At 42.5% G+C, this 13,173-nt stretch overlaps 1 protein-coding gene across 4 annotated transcripts in view; it reads left to right on the forward strand.

Annotated features, from left to right (window-relative positions):
• Positions 1 to 13,173, forward strand: part of PATJ (PATJ crumbs cell polarity complex component) — a 175,902-nt gene that overhangs the window by 66,808 nt on the left and 95,921 nt on the right. For 3 of the 4 annotated variants that reach the window (XM_083157646.1, XM_083157648.1, XM_083157647.1), the window contains exons 19-21: positions 5,117 to 5,326; positions 10,436 to 10,540; positions 11,621 to 11,923. In XM_083157646.1, the coding sequence (XP_083013772.1) occupies positions 5,117 to 5,326; positions 10,436 to 10,540; positions 11,621 to 11,923 (618 nt within the window). The remainder of the gene's footprint in view (positions 1 to 5,116; positions 5,327 to 10,435; positions 10,541 to 11,620; positions 11,924 to 13,173) is intronic. The other variant, XM_083157649.1, reaches the window with a different exon arrangement.

The following is a 13,173-nucleotide window of genomic DNA, read 5'->3' on the forward strand; positions in this document are numbered from 1 at the left end:
CACACCTGTCTGTATAAGGGCCCATACTATACTGTGTATGTCAGAGCACAAACCACGCATGAAGTCAAAGGTATTGTCTGTAGACCTTCAGAGACAGGATCTTCTCAAGGCACAAATCTGGGGAAGGGGACATACCCTGTAAAAATATCTGCTGCTTTAAAGGTCCCAATGAGCACAGTGGCCTCCATCATCCGTAAATGGAAGAATTTCAGAACCACCAGGACTCTTCCTAGAGCTGGTTGGTCATCTAAACTGAGCCTTGGGGAGGGGGGGGGAGAGAACCGTCCGGAAGGACAACCATCTCTGCAGCAATACGCCAGTTAGGCCTGTATAATAGAGCGGCCAGACAGAAGCCACTCCTTAGTAACAAGCACATGGCAGCCCCTCTGGAGTTTCTGGAATTTGCCAAAATTCCCCTGATGGACTCAGGCCATGAGAAAGAAACTTTCTATGGACTAATGAGACAAAGATTTAACTATTTGGAGTGAATGCCAGGCGTCCTATTTAGAGGAAACCAAGCACCGCTCATCACCAGGCCAATACCATCCCTACAGTGGAGCTTGGTGGTGGTGGTGGAACTGAGAGACTAGTCACTAGATGGAAAGATGAACAGGGACAGAGACATCCTGGATGACAAACCTGCTCCAGAGTACTCCTAACCTCAGACTGGGGCGACGGTTCATCTTTGAGCAGGACAACGACCCTAAGCACACAGCCAAGATATCATGGGAGTGACTTCAGGACAACTCTGTGAATGTCCCTGAGTGGCCTAGGCACAGCCCAGACTTGTATCCGATTGATCATCCCTGGAGAGATCTGATAATGGCTCTGCCCCAACGCTTCCCATCCAACCCGATGGAGCCTGAGAGGCGCTGCAAAGAGGAATGGGCAGAAACTGCCCAAAGATAGGTGTGCCAAGTTTGTGGCATCATATACAAAAAAACGTGAGGCTGTAATTGCTGCCAAAGATGCATCAACAAAATATTGAACACACGCTGAGAATACTTATGTACATGTGACTTCTTAGGTTTTTATTTTTAACCCCTTCCCGACATTTGACGTACATGTACGTCATGGTCGGGAAGTACTTCCCGACATTTGACGTACATGTACGTCATGACTTCTAACTGTCACTGCGTCTAGAGACGCAGTGACAGTTAGGTGATGTCTGCTGTCCCTGACAGCAGACATCCCCCCTCGCCGCCCAGGGGGGGCAGGGGTGCCCCCCCCCGGTCGGCGATCGCTGTGATTGGCTGTTCAAATCTGAACAGCCATTCACAGCGTTTCCTGTGTTACCGGCGGCTAAGCCGCTCGGTAACACAGGGATTCACTGGTGATCGGTGCTGTCAAGTACAGCACCGATCACCACCGATGTGCAGCCCCCCCTCGAACCCGCCGGGCACTCACCCGGCAGCAGCAGCGGCTCCCCCGGAGCGTCTGGAGCGCACGCAGCGCTGCCCTCCTCCCCCCTCCCCCCCGCAGCAGCAGCAGCAGCAGCAGCATCAAGCTGCAGAAAAAGTAAAAAAATAAACATATGCACTGAAAAATATATATATATATATATATATATATATATATATACACACACACACACACACACACACACACACACACACACATATGTGTGTGTGTGTATATATATATGTATATATATATATATATATATATATATATATATATACACACACATATATATATATATATATGTGTGTGTGTGTGTGTATATACCGCACCGATTACCACCGATCGCCAGCCCCCCCCTCCCACCCGGCAGCCCCCCTCCCACCCACCCGGCTGCCGCAGCGCCAGCACCCCTCCCACCCCCCGCCAGCCGCAGCGCCAGCCCCCCTCCCAAAGCTGGTGACAAAAATGGGGTCACTTGTGGGGGGGTTCCACTGTATTGGTGCTTCGGGGGTCTTGCTAATGCGACATAGCACCCACCATTCCTTCCACCACCAAAAATCACTCCTTCCCTTCTGAGTCCTGCCATGCACCCAACTGGTATTTTTTGGTCACACGTGAGGCATTGCCGTACTCGGGAGAAATTGGGGCACAGATTTTGGGGTGCTTTGTCTCCTTCATTCCTTGTGAAAATAAAAAATTTTGAGCCAGAACTGCATTTTTCTGTAAAAAATTACATTTTTTTACACAAAAATGCAGATCTGGCTCAAAATTTTTCATTTTCACAAGGAATGAAGGAGACAAAGCACCCCAAAATCTGTGCCCCAATTTCTCCCGAGTACGGCAATGCCTCACGTGTGACCAAAAAATACCAGTTGGGTGCATGGCAGGACTCAGAAGGGAAGGAGTGATTTTTGGATTTTGCAGCACAGATTCTGGTTGAATGACCCCCGAAACACCCATACAGTGGAACCCCCCCACAAGTGACCCCATTTTGCAAACTACACCCTTCAGGGAATTCATCAAGGGGTATAGTGTACATTTCAAACCCCCCGGGGTTTCACCAATTTTGATACAACTGAGCTGTGAAAATGAAAAAAAATTTTTTTTCATTTTCACTGCCCAGTTGTACCACAATTGGTGAAACCCCTGGGGGTTTGAAATGTACACTATACCCCTAGATGAATTCCCTGAAGGGTGTAGTTTGCAAAATGGGGTCACTTGTGGGGGGGTACCTAACTTTTAGCATCTTATGGTGCCTAGAAACCTACATGGTGCCTAAAAAATAATCGGTACTTATGTAGTAACTGGGCTGCCGATTTTGAAATCGGGTCCATCGCATCGCATCGCATCGCACCCGACCAAATCGCATGCGATGCGATGCGATGCGATGGACCCGATTTTTCCATAGGATTCAATGTTAAAATGGACTGAGTCCATTTTAACATGGAATTCAATGGGAAAAAGGGGTCCTTTTCATACCCCTACTATCCAAGTGGGCATGGAGTTGGATATAAACCTGTGGCGAGCGTAGCGTGGCGAGCGTAGCGAGCCCCGCGAGGGGACACAGAATACCGTCCCCTCGCGGGGCTCGCTTCGCTCGCCACGCTTCGGGCTCGGTGGCTCGCTACGCTCGCCACAGGTTTATATCCAACTCCATGCCCACTTGGATAGTAGGGGTATGAAAAGGACCCCTTTTTCCCATTGAATTTCATGTTAAAATGGACTCAGTCCATTTTAACATTGAATCCTATGGAAAAATCGGGTCATCGCATCGCATCGCATCTGATTGTATGCCTTAACTTAAGGCATACAATCAAAAAATCGGCAGCCCAGATACTACATAAGTACCAAATAATCTCATAAAAAGGAGGCTCCAAAATCAAGTAGGTGCTCCTTCTATTATGAAGCCTGTGGTTTGGTCACCGTGCACACTAGGGCCACATATAGGATATTTATGAAAACCAAAGAATTGGGGGAATCAATTTTTAGTCACATTTCTCTAGTAAAATCTACTGTGTTCCTTAGAAAAATGTATTAAAATTGCAAATCTGCAAAAAAAATGAAATTTGGAAATTTCACCTACACTTTCTTTTAATTCCTGTGAAACACCTAAAGGGTTAACAAACTTCCAAAATGCTGTTTTGAATACTGTGAGGGGTGCAGTTTTTGAAATGGCATCATTTATGGGGGTGTCTCACATACAAGTCACTCAGTCACATCATAACTGACCTGGTCCCTAAAAAAATCAGAGTTTTAAATTTTCTTGAAAATTTGAGAATTTGCTATTCATATTTGAAGCCTCCTAGTGTCCAAAAAAATGAAAATGAGGTTGAAATAATGATGGCAACATAAAGTAGACATATGGTCTATGTTAGTTATTCACTATTTTGAGTGGTAAGATTATTTGTCTCACAAGCAGAAAATTTAACATTTTTCAAATCGCAAAATTTTCCATTTTTTTACGACATTTTGGTATTTTTCACAAAAAAACACAGACTGTATCGACGAAAATTTACCACTAACTTGAAGTACAATGTGTCACGAGAAAACAATCTCAAAATCACTGGGATAAGTAAAAGCAAAAAAAAGTTATCCCCACTTAAGTGATACATGCCAGATTTGAAAAAAAGGGCTCTGTCAGGAAGGCAAAAACTGGCTCTGTCATGAAGGGGTTAATAAATTTGCCAAAATGTCAAAAAAAAAAAAAAAAAAATTTCATGTTGTCATTATGGGGAATCGTGTGCAGAATTTTAAGAGAAAAAATACATTTGTTTAATTTTGGAATAAGGCTGTAGCATAACAGAATGTGAAAGCGCTGTGAATACTTTACGGATGCACTGTATATATGTATATATGTTTTATCAATAGTTGTATTTACTAAATCTTAATATATTTTGATGTTAAAAAAAAAAAAATTCTTCTCCTTCAACCATGAATTGTAAATAAGTCAATAACATTTATTTTGTTATTGACGTATTTACAATTCATGGTGCCTACACAAGTAGCAATGTGAGTAAGATGAGCGATGCTATATCACAGCGCTGAGCGATCGGTCACGGTCAGCGTTCTCCGGTGAGAACACTGGCCCCGACCAAGTAATAACCACCATGCCGTCTATTAATCACTCGGAGATAGCGCCGCAGGGGACCGCGCATCGCTATAGTGCCTACACACACAGCGATGTTGGGCCATTTTCTGAGCGATGCAGTTAAATTAAGTAACATCGCCTAGAAAATGCCTGTATATCGCTTCGTGTGTAGGCCCCATAAGTTGTCATAGTTTTCGAAAAAAAAAAAAAAAATTTTGCTGATGTCCAAAAAGAATTTATAAATGTCTGGATTTTCATTTCACTGAAGCAAATCCCCCTGGTATTTGTTTGGTGGGAACATGTATAAAATTATAAACCTTCCAATGTGTAGATGTAAAAGCCCAATCCACAACCGCAGTGGTACCGAATCACGCATGAGCTGCATGTGTATCAATTCAAATATTGCAACCTTTCCTGTTATTTCCTCTAAACTTTATTTAATATAAACCTTTTGTATCCAGACCTCAGAGTCCAATTTCAGAATTCAACGCGTAATCAGTTTGTCAAAACCGCCTAATTCAGCACTGGGGGTTAATGATGGAATTAGCAGCCTGTTTGTGTGACAGAAGAGCTATAACTCCACGTGATCTTTCTCACTGATTTGGTTTTTGGCTCCATCTTCAGGATCCTTTAGACCCAACAAGGACGGTGATTGTCATTCAGTCTCTGGTAGCAGGTGGAGTCGCTGAGGAGTGCGGCCAGATATTGCCTGGTGACCGCTTGGTCTTTGTAAATGACAGTTTCATGGACAATGCTTCGTTGGATGACGCTGTACAAATATTAACATCTGTGCCACCAGGAACGGTTCACATTGGCATTTGCAAGCCGTTGGTGGTAAGAGCCCAAAACCGCAGCATGCTGCACTAATTAATTCAAGTAATTCCACATTGATAACGAGATCATTAGCATAACGCTGAAATTCCAGGGACAATCATTTGTGTGCCATAAACTCTAGCAAAATCCTGAACTTCCAATCATATTTCTGTTCTTCCAAATCCTAACAAGCGATGAAATTTTAAGTAACTTTTGCTGTATCCTTTTATTTTATAACTCCAAATACGAACTCTAAAACAATTGGCTGTCTTTATCAATTCTAATCCAATAGGCTGAAAGCCAAAACTTAATAAATTAGACTGGATGTATGGAGTATAAGTAAAAGGTACAGTCTTTTTTTAAATCCAGTAATTATGCTGCTTTTTGCATTGGTGGGTTCTTGCTAAATTAATTTTAGACCTAAGGCATTTGCATTTCTAAATATAATTTTTGGCTTATGAATGTTGAGCAAATAATTTGCAACAGATCATAGACGATATGCACGATAAATGCGCTCCTATTATATACTGTAAGTTTGGTGCCTTAGGTTGGTGCGCTTCTAGTGACTAAATTCTCTGTTTCATAATTAAACACACAGGGAACTTACAAAGGCACAAAGATAGGCAATAATTGAATATAAGCTTTTATTTATCTCCAGACCATTCTAATTTAGGTAAAAAAAAAAAAAAAAAGTTAGTGGCTTGCCCCAGTACAAAGCTAAAGCCCCATAAACACTAGCCGATGACCGCCACCACCAATATTGGTGAGGGGGTGAACAGTTATGGCCGTGCTGCAGCATAGCCGTCATTATCGATAACCTCCCTCAACCAGACATGCTTGGACAAGGAATGGGGTCGGGGGTCATTAATGATGTGAAGAGTACACACTAAGTGATCTTGTCCACAATATTTTGCACCGTTATCAGGGCTGCCCTCAGGGGGGAACTGGCCGGACTGCATTCCCGGGCCCGGATAGAAAGGGGGCCCAGAAATGGATTCTATGAAGTATAATTTGTCATAAACAAAGTTCACATTGCAGTTGAAGCACTGTAGAGGTTGAGATGTGTGCGGCCAGTGCTATAGACACCGGAGGTCTTGTCATGCACACCGGGGGAACCTGCCTATTTTGTCAGTCCCAAGCCCCACAATTTCAAATGGTAGCCCTGACTGTGAGGTTTAAGGCGGAGTTCACCTGACAGAGCGATATATCGGCATATATTCCATTTACATACATGCCCAAGTCCATGGGTTCGACACATCTGTTGTGCAGAACTTCAGATAGAACAATGGCCCGGACAAAGCAATTGAGCATACACACTGAACGCAATCATTGATCGCATTCCAATCCAAGTTAGAACGATACATTGGGTGATTTATCGCTTAGTGTGTCTCCGGTTTCAGTCTAGTTTTTGTATAACAGAACATTACGGAAGAGTATATAGCTTATATATACAGTTTCCAGAGCTCACAGGTCGTGCATGGTACAAAATTCCCTATAGGAGCCATTTCAAAATGGTTGGGGTGGCCATTTTGTGCATGGCTAACCCAGTAATGCAGTGTCTCTGTTCACTAGGGATGGACGACCGCTTTCTTTGTGGTTTTTTTTCTTTCCTCATGCCTCGGAGATGTCATTGATAGGTCACACGCTTTTGAATATTGTATTCCTCAAATTGTCTTCCTGTGTTGTCTGGAGAGATGAACCCAAATGGGTAAACCCAACTGTGTTCTTGGATATGGTCGGTGACCACCACTTGTTACGTTCGACTACCACAGGCGTTTTTATCCGGTGCTTCAGTTTTCAGTGGACAACCATCCTAATAATGCGATTGTCAGCAGTACCTGTTTATTTTCTGTGTTGTGATTGGCTTCTTGCTGGATCACAGCATTACAACACCATTAGGGGTGGATTGTCCTGAAGAATGTTCAACAGATAATGGGTGTCAATGCTGAAGACCCAGGTCTACAATGGCAGGAAACGGCAGACAGGCAGATGACAAGGGAGGGTGTTATGAATTTTTTATCAATGTGTAGATAGAATTCGGTTGAGGGGAAACTTTCTGCACAGTTACATAGACTCATGGGGCAAAAGTGGGTATTTGCTTGGTGGCTGGTGTCTAAAGGAGTTTTGGGAGCTTCAATCAAACAGAATTTAGTTCTTCATAATGTACCCTGTCTCCGTACTGTTCTTACTTTTTTTGTTATTTTCTTTTCAGTAGTCCTGCAATAAATGGGTACTCTGCTCAGTGGTTCCCAAGCTCTCTGCGTAGGCACCCAGGGGTCAGTGTCTGATTGGGGCATGAACAAGAATGCAGTATTACGGGCCCTTGTGAGGGTGTGGCCAGTCTCCAGGAGTGCATTGTCCAGACCCATTAATCAATATGTATAGTACATACTGACTAGTGATAATGTAAAATATTATGCAATGCACTTTAGACAATAAACCATAGTCCTGTGGAGTATAAAGATTTATATCAGATGAGGGGAGGGGAGGGGGGGACCAGGGGTTTCCCCTGTACCCCTTTTGGGCCAGTCCTGGTGGGCACCAATGTTCTTGCAGTGGTGCCTCGGGTTTGTAGTAAAACGGTTTATGATCAAACTGCTGGGTAAAAACCAGTGCTGCCAATCCTACAACATGTGTACAATGAGAAGCAAAACTGTGTACCCCACATAATTGAACCTAAAGACACTAATACCCCTTTCAGACAGAAAAAAAGACCCGGGAATTTCCCTGCTCTTGCCGTGTCGACCCGGGTTTTTCTTCTGTCTGAAAGGGTCAACACGGGTCTAAAGTTCCGGGACTTCGACCCAGGTATTTACCTGGGTTTTTCCCGGGTCTGTATTCCAAAAACCCGGGTCGCCAGCTGTCTGAAAGGAAACGACCCGGGTTTTTAGGATTATTACACATTGTTAGGCACTGATTGGCTCTCCTGGTGGGGTGCTGGCTGATTGGTTGTGAGGATAGGCTTCTCTGATTGGCTGGGAGGGCATGGCAATGGAGCTGGCCTCTGAGGTCATTAGGTAGCTGAAAAAAGGATAGCATGGCCCACTGGTAGAAGCAAGAGGTGAGAGCTGCTGGCAGTGAGAGGGGAGGAGGATATCTGCAAACAGATGACTGGGACAGTCAAAGATGCCACAGTGTACTCAAACATTGCAAATATACTGACAGCCATGTGAGGTAACATGTACCTACCAGTATATAAAAACAATAACACTTGTTTACAACCTATCCTTGTGTCATGCCATGGTTAATGCAATGCAGTGAGCAGTCAACACCCACTTTTGATGACCTCATCTCTGTGTGCCTTTAAAACTGTCCTATTCTTATGACACACAGAGTTTTGCAGGAAAAATCTGGCTTCTGTGTGAAAGGGGTCGACACGGGAAATACCCGGGTTTTTGCTCCTGTGTGAAAGGGGGTCAGCCCCTTGCTGCCTAGTTGTACCCGGGTTTTTGTATCCGGGAAATACCTGGGTTTTTGGGATTTTTCTGTCTGAAAGGGGTATAACATGACCCATTGCAGGAGGATAAAATGCTCCGCTCCTGGATTTCTCTCTTAATTTATGATTGCCATCACCTGTGTTGAACTATTTATTAATGAGAGGTCTTTCAACACTCTTCATAAATTAAGAGGTAAGTCCATGTACAAAGCAATTTGCCCCTCCTGGGATGGGTAATGTCGGGATTTTTTTTTTTTAACAGTTTCTTATATAGCGCACACATATTCCGCAGCGCTTTACAGAGTATAGTTGAGCATTCACATCAGTCCCTGCCCCAGTGGAGCTTACACTCTATATTTCCTATCACATGTACATACGCACACAGACATTCTAGGGTTAATTTTGTTGGAAGCCAATTGACCTAGCAGTATATTTTTGGATTGTGGGAGGAAACCGGAGTACCCGGAGAAAACCCACGCAAACACGGGGAGAATATACAGAGAACTCCGCACAGTTACGGCCATGGTGGGTATTGAACCCATGACCTCAGTGCTGTGAGGCAGTAATGCTAACCATTACACCATCCGTGATGCCCAGGTAGGCACAATTTAGTTTAATATGTTTTTTCCAAATTTATCGATCCTGGGGTGTCGTGAAAAAAAATGTTGATACTTTTATTATGCAGTGATTCAAGAAAGTTTGGGAACCACTGAATTTTTTGTTTTAAGAAACCTTGGTTATTGTGGTCTTTATTTATTTATTCAATTAAATTATTCGACTATTCAATTAAATAAACTTTCAGTGTCAAGGTCCGTTAAGATTTATTTTGCTCGGTGTGTTACGGTGACCCCTGTATAGGGCACAGAATAGAAGGGGTGACGCAATCTCTGCATCTAGTACTTTTCAAGTGTTCTCCAGTATGTGACCTAAATCCTGACCCCAGTTATTATTATCAGAGTTGAATCCTGTGCTATTCTTTTTCTTTTCACTTGTCTGAGCTGCCACAGTTTAGTTATACTATAATGACCCAATACTGTTCTATACCGAAAGGTTGTATACGGCTTAAAATGATTTTAACTTTTTTAAAGTTTATTTTATTCAGTTTTGTATTGTTGGCAATGACTAGGGGCTGGCTTAAAGGGCATCATTTTTGTATCCCATCGCAGTGCCATCGGTCCGTATACCATCATATAACTAATACTGAGCATCTAAACGTGCCAATGCCTTGTGATTTTGTTGTCCAATTTGTGATTATTTTTCTACTGATTTCTCCCCCAACTGTAGACTTTATATAATGCAATGAACAAATCTGCTTGGCCAGTGGCCCCATCAGTGTGTTGCTGCCATCTGCTGGCCAGGCTGCATACAGCCGTTGTGTTCTGTTACTCATTTGCAAAAAGTGCCCATATCTGTTTAATTTGGCCAAAAAAAAGCACCTTTGTTTGGCTTCGTAAAAAATCACCAGGCAATGACACAAGTTTATTTCATTTGATTTTAATCTACATGTAATCAGAAAATGACATTTTTAGCTGAATAATGGTGACGGAATCTTCGAAAAAAAACAATAATCTAATATTGATATTTATGAGCGGATCATGTTCCACGCTCTGACTCCCTGTCGCCCCTTTTACCGCCCTAGATGACCTGCTCATTGACTGTCTTTTTGTATACCGGTGTTTCCTCTCTACCTTCAGAGCGAAATAAAGGAAGACCATGTATATATTCCACACGTAGGTGAATCTGAAGCTGACGTGGACAACGTAGGAGATGATACATCACCTCAAACTGGCTTTTACCATGTAAGTTAAATCTGAATATGTACAGTTTGCTCTTGTGCATTGTAAGGATCTGCAGTAATTGTCGCAAAATATATTGAGTTTTTCCTCTTTGTTTGTTTATTTTTGCGGGGTAGTAGTAAGTTTGTTTATTTATAAGACGCCACAAAGTGTCCGCAGCGCCGGGGTAGTTATGAAAGAAGTGTTTGTGGTCCGTTTTATTCAGAATGATTGTCTTGTCAATGCCGATAATATTAAGGAACATTCTCACACTGAAACACCACTATTTAAAACAAATAAAATATATCATACTACACAAAGCATGCCACGGTGTTATTTTGCTTAATTGTATCAAGTCCGGTGTTCAACAGTAGCACTAAGTGGGCTGCGCCTGGTATCCAGGTGTGCCCCACTAATTGTCTGCATGCTGTACGAGACCACATATCCCAGGAATACCTGACTGATGAAGGTACCAAGTGTTCTCCTGCACAGTAACAACTACACACGGAGATAGTGTGATGAAAAACAACGTCCGCAATCACCGCAGATTAACATACTCCTGTGTACGTTATTTTTCTGCCCTTATCGGAGAAACCTCATTCGGTGTCATCTTTTAGTAACATCAATCCCTGGACCTAATTTAAGGCCTACTATGATGGCAAGGTTCCACTGCGTACGATTCTATGACCTGGAATGTAATAATCGCCCCGCCACCAGTAATATATAACTAGCTTGCCAAAAATCAAACGCACAGTGCAATTTTTGCATTTACATCATGTCATGCTCATTCCAGATACAGATTTTATTTATCCTCATAAATCCACACAAATCAAAGCGGATAACTAGGATACGGCATTCATTACACGTATTTAAAAAGTCGACTGGTCTGATTGTGACTGGGATTCCGATGTGTCTGCCAAATGCTGCCCTTTAAATCATTGTGCACACTGTGATGCCTGGCTGGCAAGATAATATCCCCTCGAGTTAAAATATACACTGGCACCAGATGGCGTCTGTATTGATTTATCCACGTAACCCTACACATTATATATGACGTTTTGCCTTTTAGCGTTTGACTTTTTTTTGGGGGGGGTTTTGTTTTAGGAGAAATACAAAGAGGAGCCATTCATCGTAGAAGGACAAGAGGAACTTGTTGACGAGCCATCGTTAGCAATGGGAAGAGCCCTTAATATACAGCCCAATAATGCAGACGCTTTACAAGAGTCGTGGGAAATGCACGAAATGGAGGGATTTACAGAAGAAAGGGAGATGCTTGTGGATGATGAGTGCCCCGAAGGAGAAGTTTCTCATCCGCACAATGATCGCTATGCTCTGCATTATAATGGGATCCCACCTCCCTCCATACAAGGCCCGGCTTACACTCAGCCCTGGCTAGACGCGGCAGCAGTACGTATTCACCAGCAATAAGTAAAATAATCATTCATTAAACACGGAGTTGAACTGATTAGAAGATCGTCTGGCCCAGATAATGCTCCTCTTTTCTCCCTGACTGATTTATCGCTCTAGACCCCGTCTGAGCACTTCTCTCTATCACCCTTTTTTTTTTTTTTTCTGCCATGATCAGATTAGTTGTAAGGTCCAGCTCAGGGGGGGGGGGAGAGAAAAAAAAAAAAAAGTTATTCATTGATTGACGAAACTGCAAGCTTGTAAGTGTTTCAAAGCTTTTGCAGATCACCGTTTGATTGAATGCGAAAAAAAAAAAAGTTATTCGAAAAAACGGTTTGTGAATATTTATGAGCTACCTGTCATCGGCTAAATGTAGTTATTGATCATGCAATACGTCTGTCGCACATTTTATTGACTTGTATTTCATTAATCTAAAAGTTCTAGCAGTTTTTATTTTTTTACAGAGATGTAGTTTGAGCAGTTTTTTTTTCCCGGGGGGGGGGGGGGGGGGGGTGTGTGTGACAGGAGATAGATAGACGAATAGTACTTATTACATTGCAGGTAACCGCACCGCTCTACTGGTGGCATTCTAAGTGAAATAATGGGCTCTCTGATTTCATATGGATATTAGAAGTCAATAAAATCTGTGACATATTTAAAATATATGAGAGAAATAAAGAAAAAAGAAGAATAGAATTTAAAATAAAATCTGTTGGATACATCTCTCACAGAGATTGTTTGCACCCAAAGGGTTAAGCGTGGTGAAGTGATAAAGTGGAAAGTCATAACGCACCAGCCAATCAGCTGCTGTCAGATTACAGGCTGGGTTTGACAGTCAGGAGCTGATTGGCTGGTGCGTTATCACCGACAACTTTATCACTTCACCAGGTGTAATACATCTGGCCATTATTTTCCTAAGGAAAAGGGATGTGAGGAAATCCAGACAAAGCTAATTAGCAGCAGAATATTGTTTTATACAGTTAGTATTTTACAGAAAAGTTTATTCACATACAGTATTATGGTCATTTGTGTGATTAATTATCTGTAAGCCTGTGCGTCACCTGAAGGTGGTGAATGGATGCGTTTATTAATAAAGTTTCACTTCTAGAGGTCAATATTTTGTAGAAAAAGTTTGTTGGTCAGGAATTGGCTTTGACCCGGTATTTTAAAAGTTTCTAAAAACGGGTCAGTCAGCTAAAACCCCTTTCACAGCGCATATCTTTAAACAGTATTTCAATGCCGTTTTTGTC

The sequence above is a fragment of the Crinia signifera genome, chromosome 8, assembly GCF_055691185.1.
Source record: "Crinia signifera chromosome 8, ASM5569118v1, whole genome shotgun sequence".
NCBI lineage: Eukaryota > Metazoa > Chordata > Amphibia > Anura > Myobatrachidae > Crinia > Crinia signifera.